The 21,451-nt window shown below is 46.8% G+C and overlaps 2 protein-coding genes, 1 long non-coding RNA gene and 1 other non-coding gene across 4 annotated transcripts in view; 2 read left to right on the top strand and 2 right to left on the bottom strand.

Annotated features, from left to right (window-relative positions):
- Nucleotides 1-3,284, bottom strand: part of LOC135812722 (DNA-directed RNA polymerase III subunit RPC5-like) — a 7,204-nt gene extending 3,920 nt beyond the window's left edge. The window contains exons 1-2 of the mRNA XM_065325983.1: nt 3,129-3,284; nt 2,968-3,018 (exon numbers count right to left, since the gene is read on the bottom strand). Coding sequence (XP_065182055.1) covers nt 2,968-3,018; nt 3,129-3,218 — 141 coding nt within the window. The 5' untranslated portion in view covers nt 3,219-3,284. The remainder of the gene's footprint in view (nt 1-2,967; nt 3,019-3,128) is intronic.
- A 154-nt stretch (nt 3,285-3,438) lies between these two features.
- On the top strand, nt 3,439-3,520 carry Trnal-uag (transfer RNA leucine (anticodon UAG)). Its single transcript has one exon. It is a non-coding gene; the product is annotated as a tRNA-Leu (tRNA).
- Nucleotides 3,521-5,254: 1,734 nt separating this feature from the next.
- On the bottom strand, nt 5,255-8,067 carry LOC135812721 (uncharacterized). Its single transcript, XR_010552934.1, has 2 exons — nt 7,750-8,067; nt 5,255-5,952 (listed from the first exon to the last, which is right to left on the bottom strand). It is a non-coding gene; the product is annotated as an uncharacterized LOC135812721 (long non-coding RNA).
- Nucleotides 8,068-9,785: 1,718 nt separating this feature from the next.
- Nucleotides 9,786-21,095, top strand: LOC135812720 (testis-specific serine/threonine-protein kinase 3-like). Its single transcript, XM_065325981.1, has 8 exons — nt 9,786-10,288; nt 12,928-13,032; nt 14,777-14,961; nt 15,423-15,573; nt 16,844-16,994; nt 18,130-18,273; nt 18,429-18,564; nt 20,012-21,095. Exons 1-8 carry the CDS (start codon nt 10,109-10,111, stop codon nt 20,382-20,384), a joined length of 1,425 nt encoding a protein of 474 aa, XP_065182053.1. The 5' UTR covers nt 9,786-10,108; the 3' UTR covers nt 20,385-21,095.
- Nucleotides 21,096-21,451: the final 356 nt, after the last annotated feature.

Genomic DNA, 21,451 nt, shown 5'->3' with positions numbered 1-21,451 from the left:
TGTCTCAGTAGTCCGTCAGTTTTGTGCTTTGTCACCGCACTTTCTGACTGCTTATTATCTTGTTACAGCAGTGGACACTGGACAGTTACTTTTCTTTCTTTTTTTTTACATATCAAATACAAGAAAAAAATTGGAGACGTATCCAATTTCGAAAGAAAAGGTGTCAGCACCGACGTAATCCACACAGTCAGGTAAGCCAATTTAGTAACCGAATGTTTTCGTTCCCTTCTCATCATGGGTAAGTACAGGGAATAATGGAAAAAATGTCAAAACACAGCAACTTATAGACCTACAGCAAAAGCATAGATCGAGAACCTCACGCTATACGTGCGGAAAAAAAGTAAAATTCAGCAGAACAGGTCAAAAACAGGGTGAAGGTGAAGAACTGACTAAATCATAATGAAAACATCAGTGAGGAGAAGTCATCTGTCGGTTAGTGATTGTTGTCGTGAGTTGTACAGAGATGATGTTTTCTCAGTTTTGGCCCGTGGTAGATCTGCATTACATTTGTCTGTTTTGGAAGCGTTATAATTATATTCGTAAGTTGTCCCCTGAACTATGTGGTCAGAAGGAAAATGTTCTGTCACTTCAGTTGTTCGGCGCTAATCCTCGTGAAAGTGTCAGGAATGCTTTTCCTCAATACAGTCCGTTTCAAAAAGATTTACAATCAGGTTTTGGTCTTAAAAAGTATGAAGATAAGGGAAATTTGGACAACAAAGTACATAAAAGGGCTTGTTAGGGCACGGCAAATTGTTCTGTGAAGGTTTCGGAACAATTGGACCAGCGGTTAAGGAGTCAGAATTTCGGCCAGGTTTTGTGCCTTTTCCCATGGTTTACAATTTGCCCTGGAAGCCAGTATCGATTTTTTATCAAAACCCACGATTTATCCATTCCTTTTTGGCCTTGTGGTTATGAATGCTGTTTGCTGACCATGAAGTTGTGAGTTCAAATCCCAACAAATCTTCACGTCAAACATTCTTTCTTCATTTTTCATTGTTTTGGTGATCACGCTGGCACAAGACAAAGAAGGTGGCTGCGCCAAACGACTTGTTGCTGGAGCTCGCGTTTCCTGCCGAACTGACTGACACTTGACTGGCTCACGCCATGTGAAGTTGTGAACACACACAACACTGAAACGGTGTGAGTGAACGCGGAAGTCATTGCGCTGTAGCTACGTGTTGTTTAAAGGGGAAGTTAAGGCAAAAATTAAAATTTCGCCAGTTGTAGTCTTCGGGGTGCTGAGTCGAATGGTCTTGGTCCGAGGAAGCTGAGACGCTCCCTTCCTACTTGAATCCCAATCGAACTCGCGCACTTCCACCGAAACTGGGTGACTGCGCCCTACGAGATGGGGATTTGTATGCAAAATGTCACTAAAAGCACCATTTCGTTCTTATAAAAGCACGGATGACCGCGATTGGCCCATATGTTGTAGTATTCTGGACGCTAAGTCGACTGGTTTTGGTCCGAAAAGGCTGCGATGCAGCGTTCCTCCTTTATTCCAAATCGAACATGGTTGAAGAAGCGGTCACGTGCTCATGGGTGCCCAAATCACCTGGTCACCACGCCAGCAGGCGACAACTTTCACACCAAGGTTCAACTCGAGTGACAGGACTGCACCCAAAAAAGGTCAAAACAGGCTGTAAGTTGTACCCTGCAGGCACGGTGACCAGGTGACTGGTGTACGCAGGAGCACGTGACCGCTTGTTCAACCATGTTCGATTGGGAATAAAGAAGGAACGCTGCATCGCAGCCTTTTCGGACCAAAACCAGTCGACTCAGCGTCCAAAAGACTACAACATATGGGCCAATCGCGGTCATCCGTGCTTTTATAAGAACGAAATGGTGCTTTTAGTGACATTTTGCATACAAATCCCCATCTCGTAGGGCGCAGTCACCCAGTTTCGGTGGAAGTGCGCGAGTTCGATTGGGATTCAAGTAGGAAGGGAGCGTCTCAGCTTTCTCGGACCAAGACCATTCGACTCAGCACCCCGAAGACTACAACTGGTGAAATTTTAATTTTTGCCTTAACTTCCCCTTTAATACACCCGCACATCGATCGATCGATTTCTGTTTGAGAATTATTTTAGCATTTCAAGATCGCCAATTTATTTGAATTTAGGAGTCAACGCCATCTTCTTTCAGCTTTCACAGGCGTCTGCTTTTCTCTAAATGTCGTCGATGTCACACGGATAGCTTTGCCACATCATGGCCTTGGGAATGAGTCTGTGTCGATGCCGTTTTCGTCACATCGTGAGAGTAAATTTCATCCGCGGCAGCTCAAAGAATCTATTTGGTCACAAAACGAATTGGGACGCATCCCGCCCGTCAAAATTTACCACACTTTCGACATGTCCTCTCTAGCTCTGACTGTCGACTCCATATCGATACGAGGAAGAACTCGTTTGTTGTAAACCAGACGTACATGTACCGACGTCAGTGAGTTGTCATTTTTCATGCTTTCGCGCAGAATATTTCTTCGAGTTCACAGTGAGTTTTTCCAGGCAGCGCAGCCGCTCGAGCGCTCATACGGTAAGACGGCAAACTCCCCGGGCGATAGCCAGGATTGCTAATCTTTTTTGAAATGGACTGTAGATGTTTTCATGATGTTTTAGTCATTTCTTCACCTTCACCCTGTTTTTGACCTGTTCTGCTGAATTTAATTTTTTTGTCTACACATGTAGTGTGAGGTTCTCGATCTATGCTTTTGCTGTAGCTCTATAAGTTGCTGCATTTACATATTTTTCCACATCAAAAATAATAATACAAGCAATTTTTTAAATCAGGCGTGCAAATTCGCACTTGGATGGTGATGCACTACATGTAGTGTACTCGTGGATAGGAGGAAGGACAATACAGTCATAACTCGTAACATTTTGTCCTTCTTCGTATCCCAAAAAAATCAATTTTCAAAAATTTGACCCCCATCGTTGCTGATGGCTCATGGATAGATGGCCGTTCGTGCAGTACCTGGAACAGGAAGAGCGACTTTGCCAAACTTTGCGCGGCGTAAACAGGAATCTACAGGAATAGGACACAAGAAGAAGACGACGATAACAAAATATTAGTAATACAAACTACAATCTGCTCAATGGGATACCGTCTGAGAAACCTTGAGAAAAATTACTAACTTCATTCACTACGGGGTCATCCTCCTCATCTTCACCAATGTCGTCAACTGGGCTAAGAGCTTCGGGGGACACCGCACCAGAACCGTCCATGACAACTATAAACGAGCGAGAAGCTCCAACAAGAAGTGTGTTTACTAATACAACTACAAACAATTATTATTTTCAGACTGCAAAGCAAAACTGACTCTGAAAAATGTGTGCATTTGTTGAAAAGTTGAATCAGACAGTTTTTGTAGTGTGAGGTAATCATTCTTTCTTACGACCGTCGCAGTACAGTCATAAGCCAACCTTGCATCATTTCTTGTAGATTGGTAGCGTGGCCGAGTGGTCTAAGGCGCTGGATTTAGGCTCCAGTCATTTCGATGGCGTGGGTTCGAATCCCACCGCTGCCACTACATTTTTTCCTTTTTTTCTTCCGACATTCTGCACACTTGCACTGCACTGTGCATGCAGCTCACTCATATCAGTGCCAGTGGCTTTTTCAAGTATTTGGGTTTTTGTTGGTCAACGAATGACAACGATCCACTGCATGCACGAGTGACGAGTACAAGCAAGAGTACTTAGGGGGGGTTATGTACTCTTGGTACAAGCAAGAGTACATAACTACTGTGTAGTTAGGCCGAGTAAAAAAAATTACTAGATGATCGTCCTTTTTTTTGGAAAAATCGGGGAGGGCGGGAGGATTTTATTTTTATTTTTTTACTTTTTACCCTCTCATGCACACAGTGTACACAACAACATCAAGGTTTTTTTCTCTTTTTTTCTTTTTTTTTCTTTTTTTCTTTTTCTTTCTTCAGCAGATCGATACTGACGTTGTGATATACTAGTAGTAGGGAGGTTCCGGAGTACGATTTTTCGTGCCAAAATCCGTGGAGGCTCTACGGATTTTTTATACGTCGTTTTCGAGCAGTGAAAAGTTCCGGGGTACGGAACTTATGTGTTTGCCGTCATTGCCTAGGTTACGATCGCGAACACGTCACATTCCCGCGCTATGCCTTTTTTTTTAAAATTTGTACCGAAATCAAAACTTCCCGCGAAAAATCGATGTTTCTCGTACCAAATTTGTACGCGAAAAATCTTTCTGCACCCGATGACGCAAAATCTCCATACGAAGCATGGTTCGTATGAAAGCCAGTCTACACGGATTCTCGTGCCGAAAAATCGTATGGAGCAGGCCTGGAAAAAATCCGTAGCGCCCATACGGATTTTGGCACGGAAAATCGTACCCCGGAACCTCTCTAGTATGTGGTCCATATATAGTAAAGAAAGTATTGCACATGTTTCCTGCATCCGCGATCGGTAAAAAAACCAACGATTTCGGCAAAAACTCACGATTTAAAAAATAAAATATTTCTTGGGGCGCTGACAAAAACTGGGGCGGACGGGGACGATCATCTAGCTTTTTTTTTTACTTGGCCTTATGTACTCTTGGTACAAGTGATGATGATGATGATGAGTTCAAGTACATGTACGCTGAAGTAGGAGTGATCAGTCCGTGCGCCAAATTCAAAAAAGTCGTCTAGAAGTTGCACTTTTATTTGCAACCGCGGGAAATTTGAGAGGTCTGGAGAAGAAAATTCTCAATGGGACTCAAAATTGACAAACAAGACGACGACCAGCGCTCGAGCATAGTACCTTTTCGCCATTCCTTCGTGCATGATACCTATTCTAATTGATAAACACTACCCTCATGTTTCGTTTCATGCGCAACGGACGAAGCGAAGTGTCATTTTTCGACCACGAAAGAAAGGTAAGGAAATTGTCGTCTTCGCGACACCCTTCGGATTATTTAGTGGGGCATTGTGGGCCAAGGGTATTTTTTCTTTTTCTTTACAACTGTCCCCAGGTACTGAGACGGCGCTGATATCCTAGGAGTTCTGTTGGTGCAAAATGCCAGGTTACTGACTTATGCTTAAGTTATGGCGAGGTTTGTCCACCCAAAAATTTGGGAGATTTCTTGGATAACATACACACATAATACAGTGAATGATGGTATTGCATGCAGTGGGCATCCAAAACGGTTGAACCAAGCAAATATGGTATGATACCTAGAGGCTAGGCACACAAAAATCACTCAGGAATTGGACGCAAGTCCCGGGGCCTTGGTGCGTCATTACACCCGGACATTGAATGTTTGCCGGCGCACGGCTTTTGCTTCACCACTTCATACAAGTTTACGCACTCACTCAATTCGAAAGACTGGAACGAGACCAAACCGAATGTGACAACTAAGAGCGAGTTGTGCATTTGTTGGAATAACGTTCGGGCATTGCGAGAAGGATATCAGCAGGGTCCAATAATGGCAGCAACAGCACCAGGTGATGATGGAGTACCAAGGAGCTTGTATCATGCACATTACAGTGAGCAACAAGAGAAACCGTACTGTGGTACGTGAAATCAGAGCCTGGGCAGGATGATCGACACTGTGCTACAGCGCCTCAATTGTGCGAGAGAAAACAAACAGACCAGCAAGCACAGATCATGAACTGGTACACAACATTGACAAAGCACAAACCGCACAGCAAAGTTACAGGGCATAGCCGAGCGTTTTGTTGCCAATGAATTGCTTGAGAAGGGAGCAGTATTCCTTGTAACACTGCATGGAGTATACGACAACGCAGAGTCAGAACCAGACGTAACAAGGCAAGACGGCTACTGTACAGGGGACAGGCTTGACGATCACTTGCATACTCTCAATTTTGGTACAACCAGGAAATTAGGCATCACGTCATACCGAAGTGGCTTCGGCACGCTACATTGCATTCATAGCTGTACGGTGAACCTGTTACGCGAGCTTCTGTGAAACAGACAGCATGCCAATGACCTGCAAGCACCAACAAACGCAGCCGGTAAAACAAACGCTACATAACTGCCCAACATAAACTTGTACATGCTGATGAGAAGCAAGAATGTGCTTGATGTTGGAAGTTGTGCTCGCATATTCAAAAACATGCATGGAAAACATCAATGACATTGTTCACGAATACAACAGATACATCACACAGGGAGAGTAAGTAATCCTTCCTCCGTTTTGTATACGCGCACGCGCGTGGTAGATAAATCCGTTTGGCATGACTTTCGATTGAGGTTGTGTTCACCGTAGAGATAGGTGAACTCGAAGCCAACACCTCTCACTTTCGCTCTACTGCCCCTTTGGGGCCGATGCGATCCTTGTGCCAAGTTGTGGTAGTGGCTCAACAGAACAGGACAGGTGTGTGTGTGTGTGTGTGTGTGTGTGCGTGTGTGTGTGTGTGTGCGTGTGTGCATGTGTAAGTGTGGTTTCTGAACTTTTCTCACAATCGTATAAGTTTCATTGTTTCGTGAAAACCCAGCTACACTGTGACCGGTACAATCGCATGTCGTTTACTAGTATCTGGCGGTCAGTCACATGGCATGTCGGGTATCCAACAGCACCACACTGACAGCTTATAGACCTTATATTTAGTATTTATAGTCCTACTTCAAGTAAATGTAGACAGTCAGCATCATGAAAGTTGCCATTACAAGCCAGTCTCTAGAGATGAGCACCTCTGTCTCAGGGTAATACTAGTGATAAATACAGGTACTTCGAAGTACTGTCTTTTTGATCTGTTAACACAAGATGGCTTTGTAGCTTCAGTCGTCCAGAATATTCATTTTATTCCGCGGTTGCCGCAAAATTGACACGCAACTGTACTTGTGCAAGTCTCCAAACGCTACGTAATTGGCCGACATTTACTTTTCCACGGTGATGAGAAGCACGACTCCTAATTTTTAAATCATGAAAGGATTACATACGCAGGTACATCCACACAATGTGCACTATCCTGAAGTCGTGCGCAAATATTCAAAATCATTCACCGAACACAGAGAGGCGCACATACTGTAAAGTACCGCGAGAGCGCCCCACCTTGATTTTGCCGAGACAGATTTTACAGCCAGGGAAAGGAAAATCGTATGGCAGAGTGCAACGAAGTTCGTACGGCATGAGCAACTTAGTGTACTAAGGTCACACTAAGCAGGTTTTTGTGTGAAGCTCGTGTCCGCTCCAAGGTACGGATTGTCTGCAGAACGTGCAATATGTGCACAAAGTTCGTGTCGTATAACCTACAGACAGGAGACCACCTCCACGATACGACCCCGAAAGGACGAGATGGTGGGGCGCTCTGGCGGTACTTTACGGTACATGTAAATACGAAGGAACCACATGCGCTGCAAGGAGATTAGTCATTACTTTACTTATGAGTTGATGGATAGAAGTTTCCTTTCAGCTGACCATTACCACTCATGAAAGCAATAGTGAGTGCTGTTGTTCTGATTCACAGGTATATATTCGGCCCTTAGCGCAATATGTTTTCGAAGCTAGGCACATGATTTGCATGGGGAAATCATGCAAAGATGTGGCATAAGGCCCTACAAACATGACCTAGGTAAAGGGATGCCATTATTTGCATTTGCAGTACTTTGGCATAGGATAATTTGTGGATGATTGTGTTGATCAATTTCACATAATTTCACGACAGGTCATAGTTTATTTAGTGGGGTGTTGTGGGCCAAGGATCTACGACCATCTCTTTTGCATTTCGAACAAGTAGACACTTTCAACAATTCATACAAAAAATGCCTTCAGTGCAAAACATACCGTTCGGACACACCAGGCAGTCCTTTCCAACCTTGATTTTCAAGTGCAGACGTATCCACGATGACCTTCGAGTGAACTGCGGCTTGGAACACTTTGAATACGAACCACACACTCAAACTAAATAGACCACCGCATAGCTAGTGTATTCACGGAGCCAAAGAAGTCTCCTTCTGCCCCCACAGGGTCTTGGTTAGTTCTCTAGAAGGGACGAGAGCCATACCTAAATTCAATAAATTCTCCAATTCCAAAAGCCTCAAATGAAGGCGTCTTGGTGACTTCGTTTCCCGCGGTTGCAAATAAAATCAGCCCTTGAGTACCCCTTGGTAGGCACTTCAGTCACGTGACAGGACCTGTCAAAATTTGCTAAGGTGAGAGTGCGTACTTGCGTGGCACCAGTCAAGTGCATGCGCAAAACTGTACAGGTACGCGCTATGCTTCGTTGTACGGGCTGATAGTTGGGCGCATCGTGTTGCTCTGACGTTCAGCTTTCAGTAGATCCCGCATACGTCATAGTGCGTACATTTTTGCGAGTTGTAGGTCACGTACACTACCAGCAAAGAGTTTTTTCACAAAGAACTGTTGTTTGCTCGCGTTTGAAACGCTGCTTATCGTCTTGAGCGTCGTCTTTCCATTCGGAAACAGGAGAGTTCTTGTTTACCAGGGCTTGCGCATCGCTGCGCAAGGCGACATTATGTGCGTAGGCACTGAGAAGTATGCGCTTTAGGCGGAGGAGAACGACGATGCGTCGTCCTACCTGGGCGAATTCTCAAAGCGTACTGAAAGCCAAGTTTTGACACGGTTGCGCTGAAAGGCCTACTGATGTTTACGAACAATCAAAAAGCACAGTGGCTGCTGGAGAAACCCTCTGATGAGGGGATGCTTTGATATACGCAGCCAGGCACGCTTCACCAAAATTTCAAAGCTCACCAGCAGGCAATTCATGACTGCTGCATGGAGCAGTTGAAGGAGAGGGAGGCAGATATCACACCATGGAAAGAAGGAAAGAAGCTACCAACAGAGGTCCTGAGGAACTTCTTGCCAACTTGGAATCACTTGAGATGGCATGACTGTGGGCACGTATGTCCTGTGCAGCAATTCGCGCGCGCGCGCGTACTTACCCTCCACGTTGCGGTGTACGGCGTACAACGAGGAAGTTCTGTGTTGTTTTTGTGCCAGAAGAATGTCTGTATAGCTCTTACGCTTTAGTACCCGCAGGAGCCTGCCAGTATGTCGTTATCAGTTCATTTCACAGCAAACTGAAGCTGTTACTATGGGTTACTATGGCGTTGCTATGGGTTGCTATGGAGTTGCTATAGTGATTGCGGTCACAATTGCCGTATTCTTGCCTATTCTGAACTTTGATCTGTATTGTTTCGATCCACACAGGGTTGTTGGTGTAAGTGAGTGATGTGTGCTTGAAAAAAACACTCTGATGTTTTGTGACTATATCCACTGATGATACTTCGGAGATGCTGTTGGTGCCACAAATTGTATTGATTTCGCCTTATGCAACTGCCTATCTTCAACCCTTCATATCTGAGTGGTATCACTGTGGATTTCAATAAAATTTTCTGTGTGACCTTGTGATACCCACCACCATCGATTACCGATGATAAACCTGGAAAAAACGCGATTTCAAAAATGGAGTGAAGTGCCTACCCTTGGCGCACGGACTGTGATATCAAGAGTCCATGTGATATGGACTCTTGCTGTCTTGGTGATAATGATGGTGAGGTCACCATGGTCACTGAGGTGTCATGCGTGATGGTGAGGTGTCATGTGACCAGGTCAGTGCGTGTGTCAGGTCTGCAGGGAGTACTAAAAAAGCGTTTTTTCAGTACTCCTTGCTGCGTGAAAGATGTGTGTCTTGTTTGAATGGGGCATGCATATGTATGGTTGCTTTGCATGCGCATGACTGTGGAGTGGGCCCTGGGGAGTCTGTTTGTAGTTTCTTCTGCCTTTTTTGCTGCAACCTTTCGGATGGGAAGTGGCCTCTCGTGGCCCGTCGACGCGCGAAAGCGGCAAGCCACATCCAAAAATGGCGAGGGGTCTGGGTAAAGAGCGGAGCGAAATTCTAGGGTACAAGCGTTCCCTTTCTTTGTTCAACAAGACTATCACGATCACTTTTCGACACCAGCATTTCGATTTGTACACGTCTTTGTTTCCGATCCGTCGAGCCTAGCCAGAGGACGGATTACAGGAGAGGAATACCAAGACGAGGAAGGATGGTGGTTTGTGTCACCCTCAATCTTTCTCCATCCTCTCCTGCTCTACATCTATGAGGAGATAGACAGCAGGTTGCAGTCGAAGATGGTCTGGTCTTTGTCATTAGTTTGTTAGAACTGTATCCAAGTGGAGGATGGCGGAGGGCACTCGGGGCCTCAGCATTTTTCGGAGGCAGAACAAAGAGGGCGAGGATGTGGTTATTGAGGACGATCATGTGTCAGCGGACCTGTCCAACTATCATCTGCTGAACAGCATCGGTGTCGGTGCCTACGCCAAGGTGTATCGGGCGCAAGTAAAAAGCACAGGAGCAGAGGTGAGTACTGCACTGTACTGCAATGACAGTCTGGTGTCATCAGTGATCATGGTCACTCGACTCTTTCACCAGGACACGCCACGTGTCTGTACGCCTCGTACCGACAACACCATTTTTCCCTCGTCTGAAACCTGCTCCAAAGAGATGTCAGCGCTTTCGCAGCCTCATGGCTACTGATCCGTGATCGCATGTGTCGTTGCATCCTCATGAGTCATGGCTACTAATCGCATGTGTCGTTACATCAATACATCCCAAATCCATCAATGATCAATCGAAATCATCAAAGAATCAATCGAAAATAATTGACGTACAGCTCTAGTCAGAACCATGAACGCAGAAGCTTCATACACATTATTGGGCTCGTACAAAACTAGACACGCAGAACCTAGACTTGTAACTTTCTTGAATGACTGGAAGAAGCAGATTAGAGCCATACTAACATGCTAGTACATGTATGAACGAACAATTCGTCGTGAGTTCTAGTCATGAGGGACCTTTCGCATCTGGTGCGAATAGATGATGCGAAACGAAAGTTTGATTCAGCTCGTCCTCGTTTCGTTGGAAACAGATTCAGGTTTCGCAAGTCGTGGCGCAAATGTCCATGGCAACTACGAATACGGCCTGCAGCTTGGCGTACGGGTGTTTGCACGCACACGTGCGTGGATCATGGAATCAAGGGGAAAATGTGTACCTGGCAAAACATAATATTATGCCCCTGGCAAATAATGTGTACCTGACGGATTCGGAGCGCGCCACGAATGAAGAGGCTTCCATTCGTGAAAACGAGCTCTCCGCAAGGACTCTGACGAATCCTCGAACCCAGGTGACGAATCAGCATTCGTTTCGTATCCGTACGCGTGGTGCGAAAGGTCCCTATGAGAGAGTTTTAGCAACTCGTAAACGAGTAGAGGGATCTATAGGGACCGGCGGATTCTGTCGGCAGAAAAATTGGCAGAATTCGGTACTTTTTCTGGTAAGTCTCATGCATGTTTGGTATGTGGATAAAGAAATGGAGCAGAATTCGAGGAATTGCCCGCCAAATGGTTTGTATGGTTCTGCCAATTTCACTGCTTTTTTTAGCAGAATCTGCCACCGTTTCGAGCATAATCCGCCGGTCCCTAGGATCTACGAGTCCGTGGTCGACTCGGATGCCTAGCGCCTGGGTTCGCAGTCTCGTTTCACACCGCGCCTTGGGCTCGTTCTGTACGAATCAGAGGCAGTTGATCGTTCTGGCATACAAGTCCTAGCTGGCCAGAGATGGGAGATTTTATTCAAAAAGAGTTTGATTTGAGAAGAGGGAAGCTTCAACTTGAAGTTCAAACCCTTGCTCTTTCTTTCTTTTGCTGGTGGAAGAGTTCGAGGCTCTTGTCCACCTTCTGACTTACGGCGAGATCATTGATGAGGAGGAACTACCGTAGTCTTGCTTTTTCTTTGCACTAGACGAGGAAAGCCCGTGGTGTGCATGATTTGGAGTCGCTTCCTCGGCTACGTTTAGACCAGCTCAGCCGCGACGCCGAACTATTTTGATTTCCTCTGCGAGTACGAGTACGAGTCACTCGTACAACATGCTCTGGACCAAAAGCGATCTCCTGCCGGTATGCATTTTAGCGCACAGACCGTCGCCGTGCAAGTGCTAGCGCTAGCGCATATTGACTATCAACGAGTTGCTTAACCTAAACACAATGGGTAACGTGTCACTCGTTTTCGCTCTCGTTCACGAGTCGCTAAAACTCCCTACGATCTACTCCAGAAAACGGTGGGGAAAGATCATTTGTGCGGCTGACTCTGCACTTATCATTGATCATCAAACCTGCGACAGGCGCGCCCGCGTGAAATCGTACACCAAACGTCCAAATCCTGGCAGGAAGTTTATAGGCGAAGCACACGGCATGTACATGCGTGACAAACATTTGTGCACACATGGGCAAGCAGCTCAGCGCATTCACACGGGACTTCGCAAAATCTCGCACGCATCGGTGTATCCTTAGCGACCTCGATCAAGCATACTTTCATTTGCAAAGCACAAACGTGGGCACAAGGCTCATATCCAAGTTCAAAATGTTTTTGCTTGTGTTTCCCCTGATTCACGAGTATATCTCCATACAGTGCGATGCATGTGAGTTAGCATGTCGTTCGAATCGCCTAACAGTCATCAGAAATCGTGCCGTCTGTTTGGAATTGGCGGAACCGGGTTCTATTTTTCTGATGGCCAAATTGCTGGTGTTCTCGGACAGCGAATGCGTCGTACGGAACTCTGGGATGGACGGAATTGTGTATGGTCGAACAAGCCCATTGACTATTGTATGTCTACGAGAGTGCTCCACTGCACATGGAAATTGAAACCATGACACTAGTTACCATTCTTTATAGAATCACCAATGTTTTCATGGCCAGGGTGTCGGAAGGTGTGAAGCCAACACGTACACTTAGGCCATAATCATGACGTCAGACACTGGACTCTACGAAACAAGAACCAAATACAACAACATGCGTAAATAATAGTCGAACAGAATTTCGCAACAGGTATTTTAGGGTGGCGCAGTTAGCTATCTGAAGCACAATTCATCAATTGGAGTTGGGGCTCTCTCTCTCTCTCTCTCTCTCTCTCTCTCTCTCTCTCTTTCTGTTCTAATGTCCAGGTCGCATCGAAGATCATCAACCGGCAAGGCACCCCGAAAGACTATGTCAAGAAGTTCCTGCCCCGCGAGATCGAGGTTCTGCAGAAACTCGAACACCCCAATTGTGTAAGGGCACGCAGGTGTTTGCTCAGGCGAATTTTCACGATCAGCTCTGAAACATAAGCGTCTGATTTCCTGTGCGCGAGTCACTTACAACCCTAAGTTGCTAGGGCCAGGGAGCATGCATGTACGTGTATGCTCTACTGGGCTACCGGTGGCGTAGCTCGCACATTTGTGTTGTGATGGCCATGTGGCACTGGAAACTCACAATTGCCATTTTTACCTACCGGTAGTTTGACTACTGTGAAGTGAGAAACTTTTGCTAGAGGTTAATTTTCTCTATTTTCGCGGCAGTCACACATTCGCGAATATGTATCGCCGCAAACCTCCCCGTATATTGATTGTAGACGGTGCAAGATCCGACTGAAGAGATAGAATCGCAAAAGCTTCTCATCGTGAACCAGCTCAGTTTAGGCCACACGTTTTTATATCTATGTTTCTCGTCACCCGCGCGCATACGATTCAGGAGTCTGGAGGAAAAAAAGAAAAAATGTGCTGCACTGACTGTGCATGTGGGGGCCAGCATACTCATGCACATGTACATAATGTGGCCTGGCCTGCGCGACACATGATGCGAGGTCACCAATTATTGTGCGCAATCTAGCTGCACATGCACAGATTGTGACAGAAGCTCCTACCACATACTAGTTGCTAAGTTATGCTAACTATGGATGCTATTTTGCATGGTGTATTGGTGGATTTTATTGTGAACAAAGGTCTGATAAACCTTTTTTTATTTTTCGGTCATTTTTTATTTTTTTCCACCTCTCGCATATGTTTTTAGATTTTTAGGTGACGAGAAACATAGAAATAAAAACGTGTGGCCTTATGAAAACGCTAAACTTGCACGCCGCGAACGTTTGGCGCTTTACAGCGTGTGTGGCAGCTCTTTGCTTGTGTAGTGACCGGACTGTACTGAGCATACACAAGCTACACACCTGGATGTGGTCGTGTTGAGTCTGATCTTGGCATGTGGAATTCCGCTAGCAGGTGCTGGCAGCATCCGGTGTAGATTCTCTCGATAGACAATGCGATTTGAGTGCACTGTATCGTGGACCCTGAAACCTCCCCTTGCCGACACACAGTGTATGCTCTACTGGGCTAGGGCCTGGTCGAGTCGGACCTTGGCATGTAGAAGTCTGCATCCAGGGTAGAATTTATTGTGACAGTAGGAGCCTACGACTACCCAATGTTGTACAGAAAGCTGATTTTTTTTGCGTGGGTGGCCTCGCCATTGAGGCGAACATAGACTGGTGTTGAAGCATGGTTCAGTGCGTGAGATAACGAGTCTCTTACGACAGGTGGTCTCTTACAACAGGTGGTCTCTTACGACAGGTGGTCTCTGACGACAGGTGGCCTTTCAACACAGGTGGTCTTTCAGGACAGGTGGTCTCTCAAGACAGGTGGTCTCTTATTTCAGCGGTCTCTTGATACAGGTTCCTCCGCACTGGGTCCCTTATTGCATGAAACAGGCTCATCCCGCTACAGTAAAACCTGTCAAGGCGACCACTCGGATAAGGCGACCACCTGTCCTGGAAGGCCACTGAAACGAGGGCCAAGCCTGGGATGCTATTTCCAGTCAAATGACCCTGGATAAGGAGACCACCTGGTAACAGAGACACGTTTCAAGGTCCCTTGAGCGGTCGTCTTAGACAGATTTCAATGCACTTCAAACATGGCGTATGGCATTTGCTTGGATCCACCACAAACCCGCTTGATATCAAAATTTTGTTTTCTTTGCCACTCGCAGATTCGGACATACGAGATCATTGAATACAAGCAACAAATCCATATGATAATGGAAGTGGCCAGCAATGGTGACCTACTGGACTATATCAACAGCAGGGGACGGATAGCAGAGCCTACCGCGCAGAAGATATTCTCACAGCTGGTCTCGGCTCTTGAGTACTTCTACTCGATCAATATCGCCCACAGGTGAGTTGGTGTACACGTGCGAGAAAGCATCCAATGAGTTCCAGTGTGGTGTGTGTGTGTGTGTGTGTGTGTGTGTATGTGTGTGTGTGTTTAACTCATTGCCAGTTGCACATGTGATGAGCTCATTACACTGCTTTTCCGCCTAGTAAAACCTCTGTAATATCTCTGAACCGTGTCACGTATTGGGCAGAGCACAAACAGCAGACTCTACCCCATTGTACTCTCTCGTACTTGCCGCTTCTCTGCCCGGCTGTAATCAATCCGGGGTAGCATGATGTTGGTTGAACACTACTTACTATAACATGTGCATTCGAAGGGAGCAGAAGCGGAACACTTGGCTACGACATGCGTCTACTATAGAATACCAAGTCGGTGTGCGGAGTTATGACATTGTTATGATGTTGGTGCCTGCTATCAACCCCTGCTTTCTTCATTCACCCTGGCCTGTTTGCTCTTCTCAGGGATTTGAAGTGCGAGAACCTCCTCCTGGACCGTGACTTCAACATCAAGGTGTCCGACTTTGGCTTCGCGACGCCGTACAGGGACGGGCAGCTGCTGCACACGTTCTGCGGGTCAGTCGCATACGCGTGTCCGGAAATATTATACGGGCAGGTAAGGCGGGGGTGTAGCTGGTCACCCTTTTAGGGGGAGGGGGGGGGGGCACGACCGCAATATGTGTCGGATGGCTGGTGCATGTTATTCATGGTCATTATGTGCATGCTGAACCAAGGTCGAAATGTTTGGGGGGGGGGGGGGGTGCACGTGTCCCCCATGCCCCATGCAGGCAACGCGCCTGGGTGCGAGGTGTAGTCGAAGTGAGTACAGTCTAGTCTACTCTCGATGAGTCATGCACCCGATCTTGTGGACAAGAATGCGTGACGTATCGCGAGTGTGACTTACATTACACTGTACACGCATACAAAAGTAGTATGCCGTCCAAATTGCAAAAGTGGACGACTTATCGCGAGCGCGTGACTTTTAACAATCGTGACTTATTGCGAGTGTGCAACTTAAAATTCGTGACTTATCGCGAGCGTGTGACATATTAAAAAAGAAAAGAAAAAGTGAGTGACTTATCGCGAGTAAGTAGAATTTACTGAGAGGTAGTATGGTATGAGACTAGATCATACATGCAGCAGTGCACATGTGCTGTTGAGGACGTGGCGCAGTGGAAGCGTGGGTATTGCACAGAAAAAAACCATATCTAAGCCGACCTCACAATGGACCCCAAACGCGTGATCCAGTAGTGTACATGCATGTGCAGCTGGTCCCCTTGTCCAGGGGGTTATTTGGCGGGAATGGCACCCCTGGGTCCCAGTTGTAGGAGGTTGGCATTGTCATAGTGGCTGCCTTGACTGATCTACTGTGCACGCAATGGTGCGTGCAATGCCGCGTGTGACAAATGGCCACATAGAAAATGAAATGTGCATGTGACGGGTGTGTGTGCCACGGCAGTCTTCCACCCAGATTCATAAAGGTCTGGCTGGGTACATACTATCTCTTCGTTAAAATACCCACCTGTGGCCTTGAGAGATGCTCCAGCTTTCTCTGTCCACCGCTGTGATTGTTTCCAACAGTAGCTTGCCATACTGTCTGTGGTCTCCTAATTTATATTCGTTCATTCTCGTCTTCTGCCTTGTCACAATAGGGCAGAAGTCCACCACCAGCCGTACAGCTCTCAACATGTAGCCTTTTAACCATGCACACAGCACAGGTGCACAGAAGAGGACGGGCGGTTTTTTTTTATCCGTAACTCCGAGTGTCACGATTGAACAATCAGCAGACACATGATGTGGTTCGGTTCATTGTCCTCAATTGCTTTATGTTCTGTTTTGATTGTCTGCTTGCTTGCGTGGCTGCTGCTGCTGATGGGTCACTGCAGCCATACGATGGCAGAACGTCGGATCTGTGGAGTATCGGCGTTGTCCTATACGCACTGGTCTGCGGCCAGCTGCCGTATCAGGAAGGTGACATGAAGCGCTTGCTGATGCAGATCAACAGTCCGCTGATGTTTCCCAGCCGGCTCAGCTTTGGTAAGTTAGTTTCGTTGTTGAGTTCACCTCGGACCAATACCACTTTGCCGGTCACAGGATAATTTTACCCGCTGTCGCCCTGGCCATGCTGAATATTATGGTATTTCCCTGATTTTAAGTCGAACTTGAATATGAGTCGCATCCCCATTTTCAAGTTTCAGCCTTAGTGTTTCAATCTAGTCACATGTATATACTGTAAGACATGTAAATGTAACGAGGAAGCAAATCTAACGTTTTAACGGATGGAATTTCTTCGTTATAATAAGTTCTGTTGAGGCTGTAAGGCCACATACGTGATATGTGCGGATATGCCTGAAGACTGCAATATCGTTATCGTATGTTCTCGTCAACCAATGGATTTTGGACAATCGTTAAATTTGCAACTCGTTATAATAACATGTCTTACAGTACCGGTAAGCAGGATGTCACACTCGATTGTAAGCCGCATCCCTCCTCGGTGCCCTTGAAGTTTAGTGTAAAAACCTTTTTTTAATGGTGACTTATTCTGGAAAATATGGTGCAGTCCACTGGATGCGCTTAGGGGTAGGCAAACCAATAATTCAACATTCTACATTTTTTATCTGGTCCTTTTTTTATTCTTGATTCACTGGTGATAATTGTTCCGTTCGATACAGCTGTCTCAAGGAGAAATGTCTACAATTGAATCGTCTGGTTGCTGGCATGGTTGATCAGGTTGCCAAAAAAAACGTAGCAGTGGCGTGTGTGTGTGTGTGTGTGTGTGTGTGTGTGTGTGTGTGTGTGTGTGTGTGTGTGTGTGTGTGTGTGACCTCTTGCTGAATCAGTTGAAGGTGTTCAAAGGGAATATTATGAGTAAGGTGACTAAGACAAGAAACTAACTCTCCTCCTCCATGCGCTCTAAAGCCGACCATTGCTACCCTCGGTAGCCACTACTCACACCAATAACTTCAAACAACGAAGGGGTCACGGGTAAACCATTTCCTTCTGACAGCTGTTTCGCCTATCAAAGGCTCGTCAGAGAAGGTGATACTGAGGTTCAAAGAAATTTTGACCGTCACCACCAGGACTCGAACCAGAGACTTTTGCTATAGGCCAGCGATGCAGGGAAAGAATATGTTCTCTGATTATGTCACCTTCACATCCAATTGCTGTACAGATTGCACTGATCTCTTGCGGCAGCTGCTGTCCACGTCGCTGATACGCCGCGCCACGCTCAAGCAGGTCAAGTTGCACAACTGGCTGCTGCAGGGTCCACGTGGAGGTAACCTCGACCTGCCCCTCCCGGACCGGGGACGAGCTCGTGAGTGTGACTGTGTTCCTGTTTGCCTGTTTCTCCATTCAGCAGACTTTCTGGATTTGCCTCTGGTATGCTTCAGTGTCCATCCTTGAAAGATCCTTTTAAATATAATCAATTTGTTTGCTCTTGCTTGCTTCATATTTTGTTTTGTTTTTTAGCAACAAGTCCGAAGTCGTCTCGACAAACCTCAATGTCTCCTGCCAAGACGGGGAATGGCAGGAACCGCTCCAGTACTATTGATGCATCTGAGCTCGGTGCTATGCCTAAAATAGTCGGCTCCATTGTACAGAAACTGTGAGTCCGCGTGCTTTGCCCATGCGTTTGCTTGTTGATTGTGCATGCCTTGTTGTCGAGGGAGTGATGCTGCTGGTGCTACTGGAGGTGCTGCTGGTGCTGACGGTGGTGGTAATGGTGGTGGTGCTGCTGCTGTTGCTGCTGCTGCTAACGGCTTGGGGTGGTGGTAGATACAGTCGTCCCTTTCTAATCCGGCACCTTTTGCAACAGCATTTTCTGCTGGATAAACAAGGGTGCTGGATTATCAAATCCTGCCCTCCAACCCGACCCACATGTTAACATACATGTGTGTGTCGTACGTCAAAACGTAGGGATTTTCTGTGTCAAACCAAGTACTTTTGCTTTGTGGAATGCATGTCTTTAACATACACTTGCCGGGAATATTCTATGCACTGGCATAGAATACTCTCAAGTGTATGTTACATGTGTTGTGTATGCTACAATGGTCCCTGACAGTATGCGATGTACAACTGCTGGATTAGAAAATCGAATTAAGTACAGTTTGAGTGATTTGTTGCAGAAAATTGCTGCTGGAGGCGGAATTCAAGTGCCGGATTAAAGCGTAGAAAATTAACTTAAAAAATCCGTTTTGCCAGAAAGTGTGCTGGTTCGCAAGGGTGCTGGATAAACAAGTGCCGGATTAGAGAGGGACGACTGTACTAGAGCTCTGTGTGCTGGAAGGGGGGGGACTGTTTTTGATTTGGGTGATTGCAGAGGCAGTGGTTGCAGGGATTTAGCAAGGCAATCCATGGCCATTCAGAGAGATGACATCCAGCAACGAGAAAACACCCCCTCGGCCATGACGGAAGTAATTGTGAGAATGCCCGAGCACAATCCATACCTGCCAACCATACCGATTTGGCCGGAACCGTCCCGATATCGAGGGTGGTAGTAATAAGCACCCAAAAGTGCCTTTGTCCCATGCCCCTCACAGCTACATTTGTATACATGTTCAGGGATGAATTTATCCGGTATCGCATCGCAGTTTGCTACGCCAAATCGATCTACTGCTACTCAAAATCACAGTGACACGCAGAAAACTGCCGTACACACACACATACAGGCTATCCATGCCTTTTGTAGCTTACGCCACAATTGAGATTTTGCATAGCAAAAAACTGCTGTGCAAAAACCTGACAGTAAATTCATCCTTGATGTTCATACCAAGGTAACAAGGTATGTCATTGTCCCAATCTCAGGCTTGCAAAGGTTGGCAGGTACCGCAGTGTCTTGTATTAAAGCCTGTCTCGAATAGAAGCCTGATTTTCAAGATACACTGTCGACACATCAGCCTGGTTTTAGTGTCGACTCGCCTAGAAATACCTGGTTTGAATAGAAGCCTGATGTGAATAGAAGCCTAGCCCTTACATCGGCTTCGACGGGAATAAACCCGGCTTTATTACGCGACATTACGGCATGACAATCACTGTTGTTGTGCCCGCTGCAGATCACCTACGCCGGTGAGAAGAACACACGCCACGGTCACATCCCCAGACAAAGGTATCACCACACCATCATCATCATCACGATCACCAACAGGAACATCGGACGGTGCTAGGTCGCCAGTTCAGCCCGCCAGGGCATCGTTGTCGGCGGCGACAACGAGAGCCGAAGCGTACGACCCGCCACAGCCACAGCAGCACGAAGAGTCCGAGGAAGAGTGTCCGGCCAAGCCGCCGGAGAAGCGTCGCGGCCGTGCCATGTCCAATGTTGCCGGTGGTGGCAGTGATCTGCCGCGGCAAATGTCCTGGCGCAAGCGTCTCCGCAACAACATCAACAGCTACCTAATGCAGGAAGCGCCAGCGATCGAAGAAGAATAGACGTTGGTACTGTTTGTTCAACGCTCTCCTCCGGTTGTTGGGGATTTCTCTTTTTCGTTGTGTTAATGCCAACAAGCACTGGTTGCATTGTGGTGGCGGGTGTGCTGCAGTTCGAGGCATGGCGCCATGACGATCAGCACGGAGCACCAATCGCCCAGCGTTTCTCTTCTGCATGCGCACGCCCGTGACCAGGAGAAGCTGGCCCGGCAAGAGCGGTGCCACCTCGGCAACGTTTGCTTTTAAAGCTGACACACAGCTTACAGTATGGCCCCATTGTTTTAATTCTGCAGCCCGGGTGCAGGCAGACCTTACACATACTGGACCGCAGCTCGGCATCTAACACACGCGCACACTTGGTTTGCCATGATATTAAATTCTGCTCTCATCCAACTCTAAAAGAAAACCCGCATGCGTCTATTTTTCCTATTACCGCATCTGGAAACAGAACCAGGCATGCACAGTTCCAGACTATATCGACCTTGGAGCTGATTCTATTTTCTGAATTTTATCTTGGGGTTTCCCCGCCGCGAGATTTTACACCCAACTGACCCGTCTCTTCCTCCACTCTCCCTCTTCCTACATCATTCATTAATGATCAATTTCATCTATCTTGCTTACCAGTTCTGACTAGCTACCTTCACTGACAAGGCTAACACCAATGCACCCTGCTTGATATGGGGCCTCCTCTGCTGCCTGCCCCCACCCCTCTCCCCCTTCCGCACCCCCCCCCCCCGCCCCCCCGCCTTCCCTCCATCCGTTTCTCCGTGCAATATTTTATATTACTAGTATGCGGTGCATGCCTGCACAGCCTTCAGAGCTGGTTCTGCATGCATGATTCATACATTGTACTTGAATACCGTGATGCTAATTGCTGGACTTTGAACCCCTCGCCGCAATTTGAGTGCAGTGGTCAGGAGTCAGGACACTTATCCACATGTTTAGCCGGGCACCTTAAGCACATGATGGCATGGAATGCTGAATTTTCGCCGTAAGTCCTGGGCTTATATTTACAACCAGTTCGCATGGCAAGTAAAATCCAGCCGGGAGCCGAAAACATGCACCAGTCT

This window comes from Sycon ciliatum, chromosome 3 (assembly GCF_964019385.1).
Source record: "Sycon ciliatum chromosome 3, ocSycCili1.1, whole genome shotgun sequence".
Classification (NCBI taxonomy): Eukaryota; Metazoa; Porifera; class Calcarea; order Leucosolenida; family Sycettidae; genus Sycon; species Sycon ciliatum.
Note: the sequence above shows the minus strand (reverse complement) of the source record. Positions and strands in the feature narration are given on the sequence as shown.